This window comes from Podarcis liolepis (genome assembly GCF_965112155.1).
Source record: "Podarcis liolepis genome assembly, chromosome: 4".
Classification (NCBI taxonomy): Eukaryota; Metazoa; Chordata; class Lepidosauria; order Squamata; family Lacertidae; genus Podarcis; species Podarcis liolepis.
Window position 1 is genome coordinate 102,578,426 of NC_139558.1, and position 13,366 is coordinate 102,591,791.

Consider the following 13,366-nt stretch of genomic DNA (forward strand, 5'->3'; position numbering starts at 1 on the left):
TGATAGGGTTTCTCACCTGTATGAATTCTTTGATGGAAAGTGAGATGGGAGCTCTGACTGAAGCTTTTTCCACATTCCACACACTGATAGGGTTTCTCCCCTGTATGAATTCTTTGATGGTAAGTGAGATAGGAGCTCTTACTGAAGCTCTTTCCACATCCCACACATTGATAGGGTTTCTCCCCTGTATGAATTCTTTGATGGGAGGTGAGAGAGGAGCTATGAGTGAAGCTCTTTCCACATTCCACACACTGATAGGGTTTCTCCCCTGTATGAATTCTGTGATGGGAGGTGAGAGAGGATCTATCAGTGAAGCTCTTTCCACATTCCACACATTGATAGGGTTTCTCCCCTGTATGAATTATTTGATGGGAGGTGAGAGAGGAGCTATCAGTGAAGTTTTTTCCACATTCCACACACTGATAGGGTTTCTCCCCTGTATGAATTGTGTGATGGGAAGTGAGAGGAGCTACATGCGAAGCTCTTTCCACATTCCACACACTGATAGGGTTTCTCCCCTGTATGAATTCTTTGATGGGAGGTGAGAGAGGAGTTATCAGTGAAGTTTTTTCCACATTCCACACACTGATAGGGTTTTTCCCCTGTATGAATTCTTTGATGGAAAGTGAGACTGTGGCTGTGAATGAAGCTCTTTCCACATTCCACACACTGATAGGGTTTCTCCCCTGTATGAATTCTTTGATGGGAGGTAAGATGGGAGCTCTTCCTGAAGCTCTTTCCACATTCCACACACTGATAGGGTTTCTCCCCTGTATGAATTCTTTGATGGTAAGTGAGATGGGATTTCTGACTGAAGCTCTTTCCACATTCCAAGCACTGATAGGGTTTCTCCCCTGTGTGAAGTCTCTGATGCCTAGTGAAACTGGAGCTATCAGTGAAGCTCTTTCCACATTCTACACACTGATACGGTTTCTTTCCTGTATGAATTCTTTGATGGGAAATGAGATGGGAGCTCTGACTGAAGCGCTTTCCACATTCCAAGCACTGATAGGGTTTCTCCCCTGTGTGAAGTCTCTGATGCCTAGTGAAACTGGAGCTATCAGTGAAGCTCTTTCCACATTCTACACACTGATACGGTTTCTTTCCTGTATGAATTCTTTGATGGGAAATGAGATGGGAGCTCTGACTGAAGCGCTTTCCACATTCCATGCACTGATAGACTTTCTTTCCAATGACATTTTGTTGATGGGAAGTGGAATGGGAGCTCTGACTGCAGCTTTCTCCACACTCTAAATTTTTGTGTGGCTTCTCCTCTCTGGGGATTTTGTCGTGGTCACCTTTGTTCTCGATTTCCGTTTCATCACACTCTGCATTGGAGACAAAAAGGGATTAGAGCCTTAAGAAGAAATGGAGAAGTACTGAAGTACTGGTGTGTGTTCATTACATGTGTTGTTTGTCATTAACCAAAATATTTATTATGAGATTCTGATGTGTTGTTGAATGTTGCTTTGTTTGATATACAGTAGTGGTCAAAATTGCAGAAGCCTTTTGGGGAAAAGTGTATTTCAGAGGTTTGATGGCTCAAAAGTCAACTTCTTTTGGAGTAATATTATAAAATTATATATCAACGGAAATATTATTTAATCAAGAATGCAGTTCAACAAAGTTTGTTTAATTATCCGTATTCTATCAAACATTGTAGCCAAATAACCAGAAAAATGAAGCACAATTTGCTTAAGTTGTAAAACATAATAAAATTATAGAAATAGCACAAAACGTTGACTGGTCACCCAGAAAGCGATGTAAGATTGTACTATTAAGTGAACAAGGCTACAGTTATGAAGAAATTAGAAGAGAGATTGGGGAAAACATAAGCAAAGCTGGCATTTCTATATTTTGGAAGAGGTATAAGGAGACTCAGTCACTACAAAATCAGACTTGTTAAGGCAGGGAAAGGTGCACAAAGGCAAGTGACGATGGACGAGTGGAGAGACTGTGCCTATATGACAGAAGAAAATCATCTGGGTGTATACAAGATGACATCGAGCCATGTAATGGGAAGTTGAGTGCAAGGACTGGTCTAAATGTTAGAGTTCTAAGGAAAAAGCCATTGTTATCTCTCAAACAAAGGTTGAAAAGATGAAACCCATGTTAACTGTACAGTGGAACAATGGGACAGTGTTATTTGGAGGGATGAGACCCATATCTCCTTTCTTGGTAGTGATGGCATGAAATACGCGAGGAGAAGAATCAGAGAAGATTAACATCCTACTTGCATTACACTGACCGTGAAACACCCAGACCACTGTGATGATCTGGGGTTGTATGGCAGCAAAAGGTGTGGGCAGAATTTGCGTCATTAATGGGAATGTAAATGCCCCCAAAATACATAAAACGAAATACTTTAGCCCAAACTGAAGTGTTCCGCAGGTGATCTTTTCCCAGATACCGGAGCATTTATATATTCTCAACAGGATTCAGCTCTATGTCATGTTGCTGCTGTGTGCAAAAGGTGCTTTCAAAATAATGATATTTCACTGCTGGAATGTCCTGGGAATAGCTCAAACTTTAACCCAATCGGAAATCTATGGGGCCAACTAAAGAAACTTGTTAATCAAAGGCAACCCAGCAATAAAGCCCAATTAACAGAGGCAATAATTCAGTCTTGGTTTCACATTATTAGAGCTGCAGAACTAAAAACTTCATGGGAAGGCGTTGTAAGGCCGTAATTAAAGCTAAAGGTTACCAATGGTTACCAAAGGTTTCACGTTTTCACTTTATGACTGCTGTTCCAATAAATACTCCTTCAAAAAAGTCATTGCATTACTTTCTTCATTAAATTATCTTTCCGTTGCTATATAATTTTATGGTATTACTCCACACAAAAGTGGTGTTATGAGCCATCAAACCTCAGAAATACACTTTTCACAAAAGGTTTCCAAAATTTTGGCCACTAGTAGAAGTTGTTCATTTTAAAGTTAATGTTCTTTTTATATGGAATCAGATTAGTGCTATTTATGTTTCATGATTATATATGTGTTGGAAGCCGCCCAGAGTAGCTGGGGCAACCCAGCCAGATGGGCAGGGTAGAAATAAAAAAAATTATTATTACTACAGTGGTACCTTGATTTAAGAACAGTCCTGTTCCGGAAAAGATTAAGTTTGTAAACCGAGGTACCATTGTGTCATCATCATCATCATCATCTCTGCTACTACTACCTGAGATTCCATAAGCCTAGCTCTTCTCTGGGATGGATTTTGTTTGGTCCAGTCATGGCATCCCCTCCATCTCCAATGTCAGTCCTTGATATGGCTTGGTCTTTCCCACAAACGTGAGACGACTCTGGCTGTTAATAATTTCAGAGTTATTGCTAAAACAACAAACTTGGACGGAGCTCCTCTACTCATCGTCCTCCCCACAAGATGGAGTTGCCCAGACTGAGCTCCTCCCCCTTCCCCAGCAAGGAAGCCCCCACCTTCTCTTCCAGTATCTTTAAATTTGGCAGAGAATGCTTCCTGCATTCCAGCGTCTGACTCACTCCTGTAGCTCTCACACAGCTGTCTGTCACTCTCTCCTTTTCTTCTCCCCTTTGTTCAGAGCTCAGATGACAGTTCCTCTCCCCCTCCTCTCTGCCTTCCGCTGCTAACTCTCCTTTCCCTAGGCCTGCTTCTTCTCTGGCTGGCAGCACCTGAGCTTCGCTGCCAGTCGTCTCTTTGGTCAACCCAAGACTGACAGGAGCAATAACAAAAACCTGAAGCTACTCAGCTTTCCTAACAATTCTGAAGCTGACATTTAAGTGTTAGTTTCTGTTTCCCTCACTGAGCAGCAGCTGCAAGTCATGGGACTATGTTTCCATTCCACAGTCAAGTTACTGTTGGGTTCCCACGGGAAAGGGAGACTGGATGTGACGTTCACTGGTTTCCTGTTTCTTTGTTCTGTCGTTTCATTGAGAGTTGCTCTCTGCTTCTCACAGAGACAAGATGTATATTTGTATGCTCTCAGCATAGTTTAGGAATAAAGCTTTTTGCAATGTAGCACCATACCTGCTTCATCCTTTCGTTTGCGGACTCTGGGATTTTACTCTGCTGGGCTCAAGGCAAGATGAGCCAGAGCTGAACAATAAAAACTAACATTAAGATGGCCTCTGAAGTTCAGACCAGCCCAATCTGTTGGGATGCGTCCAAGGGAAACGGGGGCATTTGGCAGGCCCCCAGCTGGCTCCAGCCCACCGGCTGGTAACCGGGCAAACTCCGGTCCTCAGAACAGCATCAAACAGCGACCCGCAGCTTCAGAACTCTTCAGAAGCTGGAGCACCCTCTAATCAGCAGAGTAATTAACTCTTCACGACAGAAGGGTGGACCCAGGCATATGTAAAGCATATTGACAAGCAGTTTATTCAGCATAGATCAAGACAAAGAAAAACATGTCTGCTCTCCTTCATGTCTAAGAGCAGGAAGCATGAGGCAAAAGCTATACACAAACGGAAGTTCCCAGCAAGCTGTGCTGGAATGTAAACAGACATGTGACATACAATAGCTCCACACATCTGTTTAGGTGGAACGGAACATCAATATCCTAACACAATCATGGTAGAAAAAGGAATAATTTGAGGAAGATTGTTCAAAGAAAAAACTGTAATTTACTGTTTATTGTGGGGGTGTTAAGTTCCCAGGTGATATAGGGGCCACGGTTGAGCTCCGTGAAAATATATGTTGTTGGTCCCATAGAGGTATGTTTTGAATTTCCAGGCAGCTATAACATTCCCACAGGGAGCCTTACCAAGAGAGGCCACGATTCCACGATTCTCCTCCATGACGTCCATATGCAGAGCTCTCTGGTCAGGATCCAGCAACGCCCACTCCTCATCCGTGAAACGAACAGCAATATCTTCAAAGCACACTGGACCCTAAAAGGAAAAGGGAAATATCTTCCTCTGAGACAGCAGAAATATGATCTGCTCCCCAATGCTCTGTTGTTTCCTTCCTCTAAATTGCGGTGTTGTTTCAATAGGATTGCTTTGCTGCACATTTTATTTATGGATGCTTATTTTATTCTAAGTTTAAATTATGGGTATTCGTTTTTGTGCAAATAAGTTGTACTCCACCTTGTCTTATTCAAGTCATTCTGCCTAGTTTCCCCAATAGAAGGATCCACTTTCTCCTCTCCTCCTGAGCTCTTCTGGGGAGTTCCCTCCCAATGCCCTACAGCCAAATTCAAAGGATTCATGGAGGAATGGGGAGGGGGAGGAATAAGCCTATTTTGAATGGCCATTTGTCTTGGATGATCTAGCAGAGATTCCTGCATTGCAGGGGGTCTCCTGGCTCTGAGAGACAAGCAGGGAGGGTGGCTTCTGGCAAAAGGAGAGGGAGCCCCCGGTGGCTCTTACTTATCCTGACTCACCTCTGCCTCTCGACCTTCCTCTCCCACTCGCCTCCTTCCTCTTCTGCCTCTGATTCTGCACTGCATTCTGCCACAGAGTCTCCCAGCTCACTAAGCCCTGTAACCACTTCAGCTTCTGACACCTCCTCTTCCCAGGCTTCTCCCTCTGACCGCCCATCCTTCTTCTACCTCCACTTCTTGGGCTCTCAGCCATCTTCCCTTCTTGGTTCCCCAGCTGCATCCTCCCACCATTCCTCTGTGCCCAACCAGTAAATGACATTGCTCCATCCCTCAGCCTCTGCCCCCACAAGGCAGCTTCCCCTGACCTGATCTGGTTCCACAGCCGCTGCTTCCCTTCTGCCCCCATGAAAAGATGGATCAGGAGGTCTTGCGGGCATCATTCCGTCACCTTCAAGAGAAAAAATGTAAAAAGGACACCAGGAGTGCCTGCATCTCTCACAGGTGAAACAGGGCATCTCTAACTACAGATGGGCCTTTGAGAAAGACTTACCTACTGAAAGCATTTGGAGGTTTGTGCTCATTTTATGTTTGTTGTGCAAAAATACATCTCCCCTCCTCTGGACCCTTCTTCCCAACTGTCTCCCCCCAAAGAAGATGAAAAGAACCCTCAGATGAATTGGAAAACCAACAGAACGAGACCAAACAGAGAAAAGCCACCTTCCTCCTTACCCAGTGGTCTCTCTCTGGTGTCCAATGGAGGCCTCTCTGCCTCACAGGAATCCAGGTCCATTTCTGCAAAGAGATTCTTTCCCTGAGAAAGAAACAAGGATTCAAACCAGAGAATGGGGAGAAATACTAGAAAGAGAATGACAAAGACTTGAAGGGTGTTAGATCTCATTCCATGGATGCCTTCTCAGAGAAAGGATGGGCCATCAGCAGACCATTATGGGATGTTCTCTGTCCTGTTTGGAGCCCCTTGGGAGTATCCAGAGGAAAGTCTCTCTCACCTGCTTCCTCTCCTCTGCCTGGCTCAGGAGGAAACCTTCGGCCAGGGCCACCGCCTGGGAACTGGTCTCTGCTCCGCATTCCCTCACCCAGCTCTCCATCTCCAGGGGAAGGACAGCCAGGAACTGCTCCAAGATCACCAGGTCCAGCATCTCAGCTTTCGTGTGCCTTTCTGGCTTCAGCCACTGATGATCAAGGTGGTAGAGTCGGCTGCAAACCTCTCGCGGTCCTTTGGCCTCCTGGCAGCAGAACTGCCTCAACTGCTGGCTCTGCACCTCTGAGCGGAGGGTGTCCTCCTCACCCAGGATCTTCTGCACAGAGTTTTTCCATAACCCCCCACTGCTCCCAGTTTGGTTGGCATGGCCTCTTCCTGTTCCAGGGCCAGCTGAGTCTTGCTCATCCATCTGTGCTCTCAGGAAGCCTCTGAGAGATCGGAAGGAACCCTTTGGTCTTCTGCCAAGTTCTGTCCGTCTAAATGAGAAGCTCTAGCAAATCCTACAAAGCAAATACATTGTTCTGTTACAGAATTTGTAGGACAGGAAAAGAAATGAGGAATCATGGATGAGTCTTGCTGGGAACCAGGGCTGGACTGCACCAGATCCCAGATCATGAGCTATCTTTCTGAAAAGAAAAAGGAGGAGGAAGAGGAGAAGAAATAAGTCTCTAGCCTTCTAGCAATGCAGAATGTGGAGGCAACTGAAGGGATTTCTGTCAGATTAATCAACCTGGTTTCTGCTGCCTTCCAGTCAATGCATGAAGTCAGAACCGAATGACAAGAGAGTCATTTGTTTCTTTTGATAAATGGATGCTTTTCTCTAGTGGGGGTCCTCACCCCGGGGGTCCTCATGGGTTGCTCCCCCCACCCCCACTCCCCTGCTTCTGTCTCCTTTTCTTGCACTTGGACTCTCTGCCGCTCTCCAGACAGACTCCTGGGGTGAGCTCCCTTTTTCTTTGCTCTGAGGGCCAGGTATGGGCAGGGCCAAAGACATCTCCTTTGAATTTAGGTATGTAATTTATTATTATTAGTAGTATTATTATTCTGTTAGATAGCTTAACACACACAGCCATTGATGCCAAGGTCCCTGGAGGCTCAGTGAGTAGCAGCGCCCATTTCTGGCTGCTTTTCCAGCAACAATCCCTTTGGGGCAGAGAGGATGTGGTCCTGGGATGCCCTGCTCTGCGTACGAGGGGATTGCTGCAGTGGCCTCCGTGTGGAGCTGCCCTGGGAGACACTGGGAAACTGGTCCCCAATGCAGCAGCCAGACTCTGGGCTGGGATCCCTCTCTTTATCCCTGGCCTTTCTCTCCCACCTTAACTTCCTTCCTCCCTGTGGGGTTTTTTTGGGGGGGGGCAGGGGGCTAGTCCACCTCCTCGTCCAGCTTTGGAAAACCATTTGCAGATGTTTCCTCTGTTGTGCAATGAGGCTGAGCGATGTCACACAGAGTTAAAGTCCCAGGGACTCCTTTGTTTGAAGAAGGGAGATTTCGGGGGAGTCAGGGATCCTCTGATCTCCAGGAAGGAGAGCGTGGCAGACCTGGCCCCTCCCTGGCAGGACCCTCTCCTCCCTGACTTGGGGTCCCCCCCTGCAGGAGCAGATCAGGCCCCCCAGGCACCCTCCCCTGCTGCAGCCCTGGGACCCCCCCCCGTCTCCCCACTGCACCCTCTGGGGGGAGAGAGAGGAGACTCACCAGATCCCAGGAGGGGACAGCGAGGCAGCCCTTGCAGGAGAGACACCAAAGCAAGGGAAGGACTGGGGAGGGAGGGGCCTTGGCTCTGGAGGACCTGCCCCCCCCCTTGCTTCCTGGCCTCTCTAGGAAGGCAGCTCGGTTCCCTTTAACCCTTGCCAAGCCGAGTCCCTCCAGCTCAGCCCTCTCTCGCTTGGCAGATCCTCAGATTTTTATTATTTTGTATGCATTTAGGGGTGCAGCTGCCCCCCCCCCGGCTACGCCAATGCCCAGATATCCTTTTGGGGGTGAGGCTGTTGGCTGGACTCTGAGCATCTCCCTCCCTTGGCCAGAAACCAGAGGAAGAGCTTGCAGGGAAAAGGGCTTTGCAGGAGGCAAGGAAGCTCCTCCTAGATTTCAGGAGTGGAGAGATAGGAGGGGATCCCAGGGTCATCTAGTCCAACCCCCAGCAAGGCAGGAATCTCAGCTAAAGCATCCATGGCAGATGGCCGTCCGATCTCTGCTTAGAAACCTCCAAGGAAGGAGAGTCCACCACCTCCCAAGGGAGACCTTTCCTCTGCCAAAATGAGTAATAAAGGTAAAGGTACCCCTCCCCGTACGGGCCAGTCTTGCCAGACTCTAGGGTTGTGCGCTCATTTCACTTAAGAGGCCGGGAGCCAGCGCTGTCCGCAGACACTTCCGGGTCACGTGGCCAGCGTGACAAGCTGCATCTGGCGAACCGGCACCAGAGCAGCACGCGGAACGCCGTTTACCTTCCTGCTAGTAATCGGTCCCTATTTATCTACTTGCACCCGGGGGTGCTTTCGAACTGCTAGGTTGGCAGGCGCTGGGACCGAGCGACGGGAGCACATCCCGCCGCGGGGATTTGAACCGCCAACCTTTCGATCAGCAAGTCCTAGGCGCTGAGGCTTTTACCCACAGCGCCACCCGCGTCCCTCCAAAATGAGTAATAATGAGTAATAAATTAAATGAGTAAATGAGTAATAATTTCTTATGCTTGCTTTTCATACTAATATACAAAAGTATGCCATTTCCCTTTCCAGAAATGCTTAATTGCTAATTCAAAGGACTGAAAATGGATGGTTGTTGTTATTATGTTTAGGGAAGCTTTGAATATTTGATGGACAATTGTATTTTAATATTTTGTTGGAAGCTGCCCAGAGTAGCTGGGAAACCCAGCCAGATGAGTGGGGTATAAATCATCATCATCATCATCATCATCATCATCATTATTATTATTGATCAGGTGAGTGTTCTCCTTTCAAAAGAGGCAGGTGGAATATCCACGGTTGCTAATAGCATAACATTGAAAGGCTAGTGAAGTATGGGGAGCCCTGGAGCATCTGCTTGGCATGCAGAATGTCCCAGGGTCAACCCCTGACATCTCCTGCAAGGGCTGGACAAAATCCCTGCCTGAAACTCTGGGGAGCTGCTGCCAGTCAGTGTAGACCAGGGGTCCTCAAACTATGTCCTGCGGGCCGAATCCAGCCTGCCAGGGTCATGAATCTGGCCTGCACAGCCATTTCAGAACCCGCCAAGTGTCCGAGGCTGAAAGCATCTCACTGCCTGCTCAGTCAGTCCCCATGCCGAGCTGGTGTAAACGCCACTGGTGTGGTGGCAGCCCTACCAATGAAAGGTCAGGGGGTTTCGCCCGGGGACGGGGAAGTGTTGTCTTTTGGCTTGAAGAGTGAAGTTCAGATTGGTGGAGGAAGGCAGACTTCGGTCGATTTGGTTTCGTTACTTAGAGGTTTACTTTAAAGGTGGGAGAAGGAATTTAATCCTATTTCTGTAAGTGGCACAGGGGTCTTTTCACTTGTGGTTTACATGCTCTGAAAGTTGGGATCCATTTTGTTATTTTAATTTTAAAAGGGTGGAGTGGAACCAGATATTGACCATCTCCTTAGCCTGGGGAGCCACATTCTGGTTGAAGGAGGCCAGGATTAGCCCCCAAGGCTTGGGATGCCCCTCCTCCCCTGCAGTAGGACTTGGAACCCAGGAGAAAACTCTTGGAATAGCCTTGCCAGGTGCTCAGGGACGGACTCACCTGTCCCCATGTCCTTCTCTTTGCAGATGTGCTGCGGTTGCACATCCCTCCCCCAGGGGTGAGTATTGGGGAGAACCAGAGCAGGGACTCAGACCTGCCCTCCTTGCCCCCCACTATGCTCTCTCGGAGGTGGAAAAGGGACTGACTTTTGCCTTTCAGCTGCTGGAGGAAGATCCAGCCTCTCCTGAGCTGCAGAGGCTCAGGGTTAGAGAGGGGAGTCACCAGAGGATCAGGGCCACCATATGCCTCAGGGAGGATAAAAGCCGGCCAGCCCCAGTTCCAAGTTGCAGGAGCAACATTGTTGGCTGCTAGTTCCTGCCTGAGCTCCTGACCCACCCTGTCTACCTGCTTGCAAGCCTGTTCCTGACTTCACCCAACTCCCTGCCCTGCACCCAGCTTCAGCTACTACGGACTGCCTCCACGTTGCACCTTTGACCACGGACAGGACTTGGACCTAGCCTCTTGGGTAACCCACGGGACCAGCACAGTTTGCTCCCGCCTCACCCACACTCCCCCTTCATTGGGGTGCATTCGGGAGGAACCAGAAGCCATGGCTGACCAGGCGGCTGTGCTGGTGGCATTGGCTCAGGAAAACCAGTTCTTGACCCACACCGTTCAGCAGCTAAGCAATGCAGCTACAGCGCTTCAGCAGCGTTTGGACACCTTACCAGCTCCTGGTGCCAACACCCCAGCTTCTGACAAGTACCCAGTGGCCCTGCCAGAGAAATTCGATGGGTCCCTGGCCAGCTTTCCCATGTTTCTTGCCCAGACCAAGCTGTATATTCAGGGGCGAATTTCCCCGATGACCACACCAAGGTGCTCTTCCTGATCAGCTTGCTGAAGGACTGGGCAGCCAAGTGGGCATTGCCGCTGCTCCGGCAAAACTCTCCCTTGCTGACAGACTATACAGGGTTTTGCAACCATCTGGAAACCCCGTTCGGCAACCCTCAGAAGGGGAGTCAAGCCAATCGGGCGATTCGGCGGTTGATACAGGACAAGTCCATAGAGGCTGCCTACGCCACAGAATGTCAGCTGTTTGCACAGGACTTGTCCTGGAATGACTCCACTCTTCAGGACCAGTATCTCTAGGGGCTTTCAGATGAGATACTGGACCAGCTGGCCATGATGGACACCCTCATTCAACGGAGACTGCAGATAGACGATCGGTTGGAGGACCGTCGCCAGGCTCAGGGCCGCCAGCACTCCCGGCTCCGGTCCTTCCCAGCAGTCCCACGGCCACAGCCAAGTAGCTGGAGGAGCCAATGCAGCTTGGGGCAGCGCGGCCTCGCCTCTCCCCCTCGGAGAAGACTCGGCGTCTGGAGGGGAACCTGTGTCTCTACTGCAGCGGGAGTGGACACTATGCCCAATCCTGTCCCGAGAAAACGCCGGCCACAGGGAAATGGCCAACCCCAGTAGCCGTTGGCCCAGGCTACCTGGGGTCGCAGACATCGCATGATTGGCCCTCACCAGTGGAATTGCAACACCTCATGGTTCTGGTGCATCTATACCCCCTGGCAGGCCCTGGATTCTCACCCATGTTCTGGTAGATTCAGGGCCAACCCGCTCCTATATGGACTCTGCCTTCGCTGCCCATCATCAGGTGCCACTCCAGGACAAGCCAGAACCGGTACAGGTGGAGGCAATTGACGGACGGCTCCTGCGCTCGGGGACCGTTACTCAGGAGACTCAGCCCTTGGTTCTGTGTCACCAGCAGCACCGGGAGGTGCGCACCTTGGACATTGCCACAATGCCCCGGTTTCCCCTGGTGCTCGGGATGGACTGGCTGGAGTCTCACAATGTTCAGATCGACTGGGTCAATTAGACTGTGCGCTTCCCAAACCCGTGTCCCCATGCTCGGTCTGAGATGCTAGTGGCCACCCCCACAGGGGAAGCTGCGTCAATGCTCCCCGCTGATTACCAGGAGTACCAAGAAGTGCTCAATGAACACTTGGTCTTTCAACTGCGGCATAGACCTCCAGCCCGGGGTGCCCCTGCCTCTGAGCCGCCTATACTCTCTTATGGAGCCAAAGCACTAAGCCTTGCAGGACTTCCTTCGCAAGAGCCTGGAGGGTGGGTTCATTCGGCCCTCTACCACGCCCAGCGCCGCTCCAGTTCTCTTCGTTAAGAAGTGTAGGGAGCTTTGTCCCTGCCATGATTACCGGGCCCTGAATAAGATTACCACACCAGACCGGTATCCCTTGCCCCTTATTGTGGAGTTGCTGGAACGGGTGCAAGGGGCGCAGATGTTCACCAAGATGGACCTTCGGGGGGCCTACAATTTGATTTGGATCCGAGCCGGGGATGAGTGGAAGACAGCATTTGTGACACGGTATGGGCAGTTTGAATACCTTGTAATGCCTTTCGGGTTGTGCAATGCGCCTGCCGTGTTCCAACAGTACATCAACCACGTGTTCCAGGACTTGCTAGACAAGTATGTGGTGGTGTACCTAGATGACATTCTGATTTACTCCCACGACCCAGCTCGCCACGAGGGTCATGTCTGGTCCATGTTGCAGCGCTTGTGGGAGCAACGCCTGTATGCTAAGCTCAACAAGTGAAAGTTCCACCAGTGGTCAGTGGACTTCCTCGGTCACCAACTCTCCCCTGATGGGGTGCACATGGATCCTGGGAAGGTGGCAGCAGTTCGGGAATGGGCAGCACCCCGGAATCGCAAGGACCTATCATCACCACAAGGGGCCATCATCCTGAGGGGGCAAGACAACTGGTGGAAATGAGAACCGACCACCGGAACCTGAAGTACCTCCAGACTGGGTTGACCACTTGGCATTGGAGGAGTTCGCTTACAACAATGCGGTGAACGCCTCCACCCAGCAGACCCTGTTCCAGGCCACTTACGGTTACCATTTGCGTTTGTTCCCGGATGTGCTGCCAGCATCTGCGGTCCCCACGGTGACAGATTGGCTCCAGAAGCTCCAGTCTCAGCACCAACTATTGATGGAGCAACTGCACCAGGCCAATGATGCGTACAAGGCCCAGGCCGACCGCCACCGCCAGGTGGGGCCGGAACTCCGCGTCGGCGAGCCATGGGGCTATATAAATTCTAATTGGACTCCGTTAGAATTGGGCAAGTGTATCCAGCTTTTTGGTCCCTTAGGAACAACTGAGCAACTTCCCTTGGGTGGAAGACCAGAGCCTATAATAATAATAAAAAATCCCATAGAAAGGCCAAGGCAAAGACATCTCTCTCAAGAAATGTCCAAACCTGTGCCACTACAAGGTGACATGGTCAATATGACAGCCCTACGGGGATTCACCAGGGATTGTTGCTGCTGTGATATGATGAAGGTGGGAACACACAAAAAAGGCAGA

General features: G+C 49.7%; 1 protein-coding gene across 2 annotated transcripts in view; it reads right to left on the reverse strand.

Moving 5' to 3' along the window:
- Positions 1–13,366, reverse strand: part of LOC310705117 (uncharacterized protein) — a 134,768-nt gene that overhangs the window by 60,199 nt on the left and 61,203 nt on the right. Inside the window, exons 3-4 of one of the 2 annotated variants that reach the window (XM_083499565.1) lie at positions 5,668–5,750; positions 4,742–4,868 (exon numbers count right to left, since the gene is read on the reverse strand). In XM_083499565.1, the coding sequence (XP_083355691.1) occupies positions 4,742–4,868; positions 5,668–5,750 (210 nt within the window). Of the gene's footprint in view, positions 1–4,741; positions 4,869–5,667; positions 6,109–13,366 lie in introns of those variants that run through there. The other variant, XM_083499564.1, reaches the window with a different exon arrangement.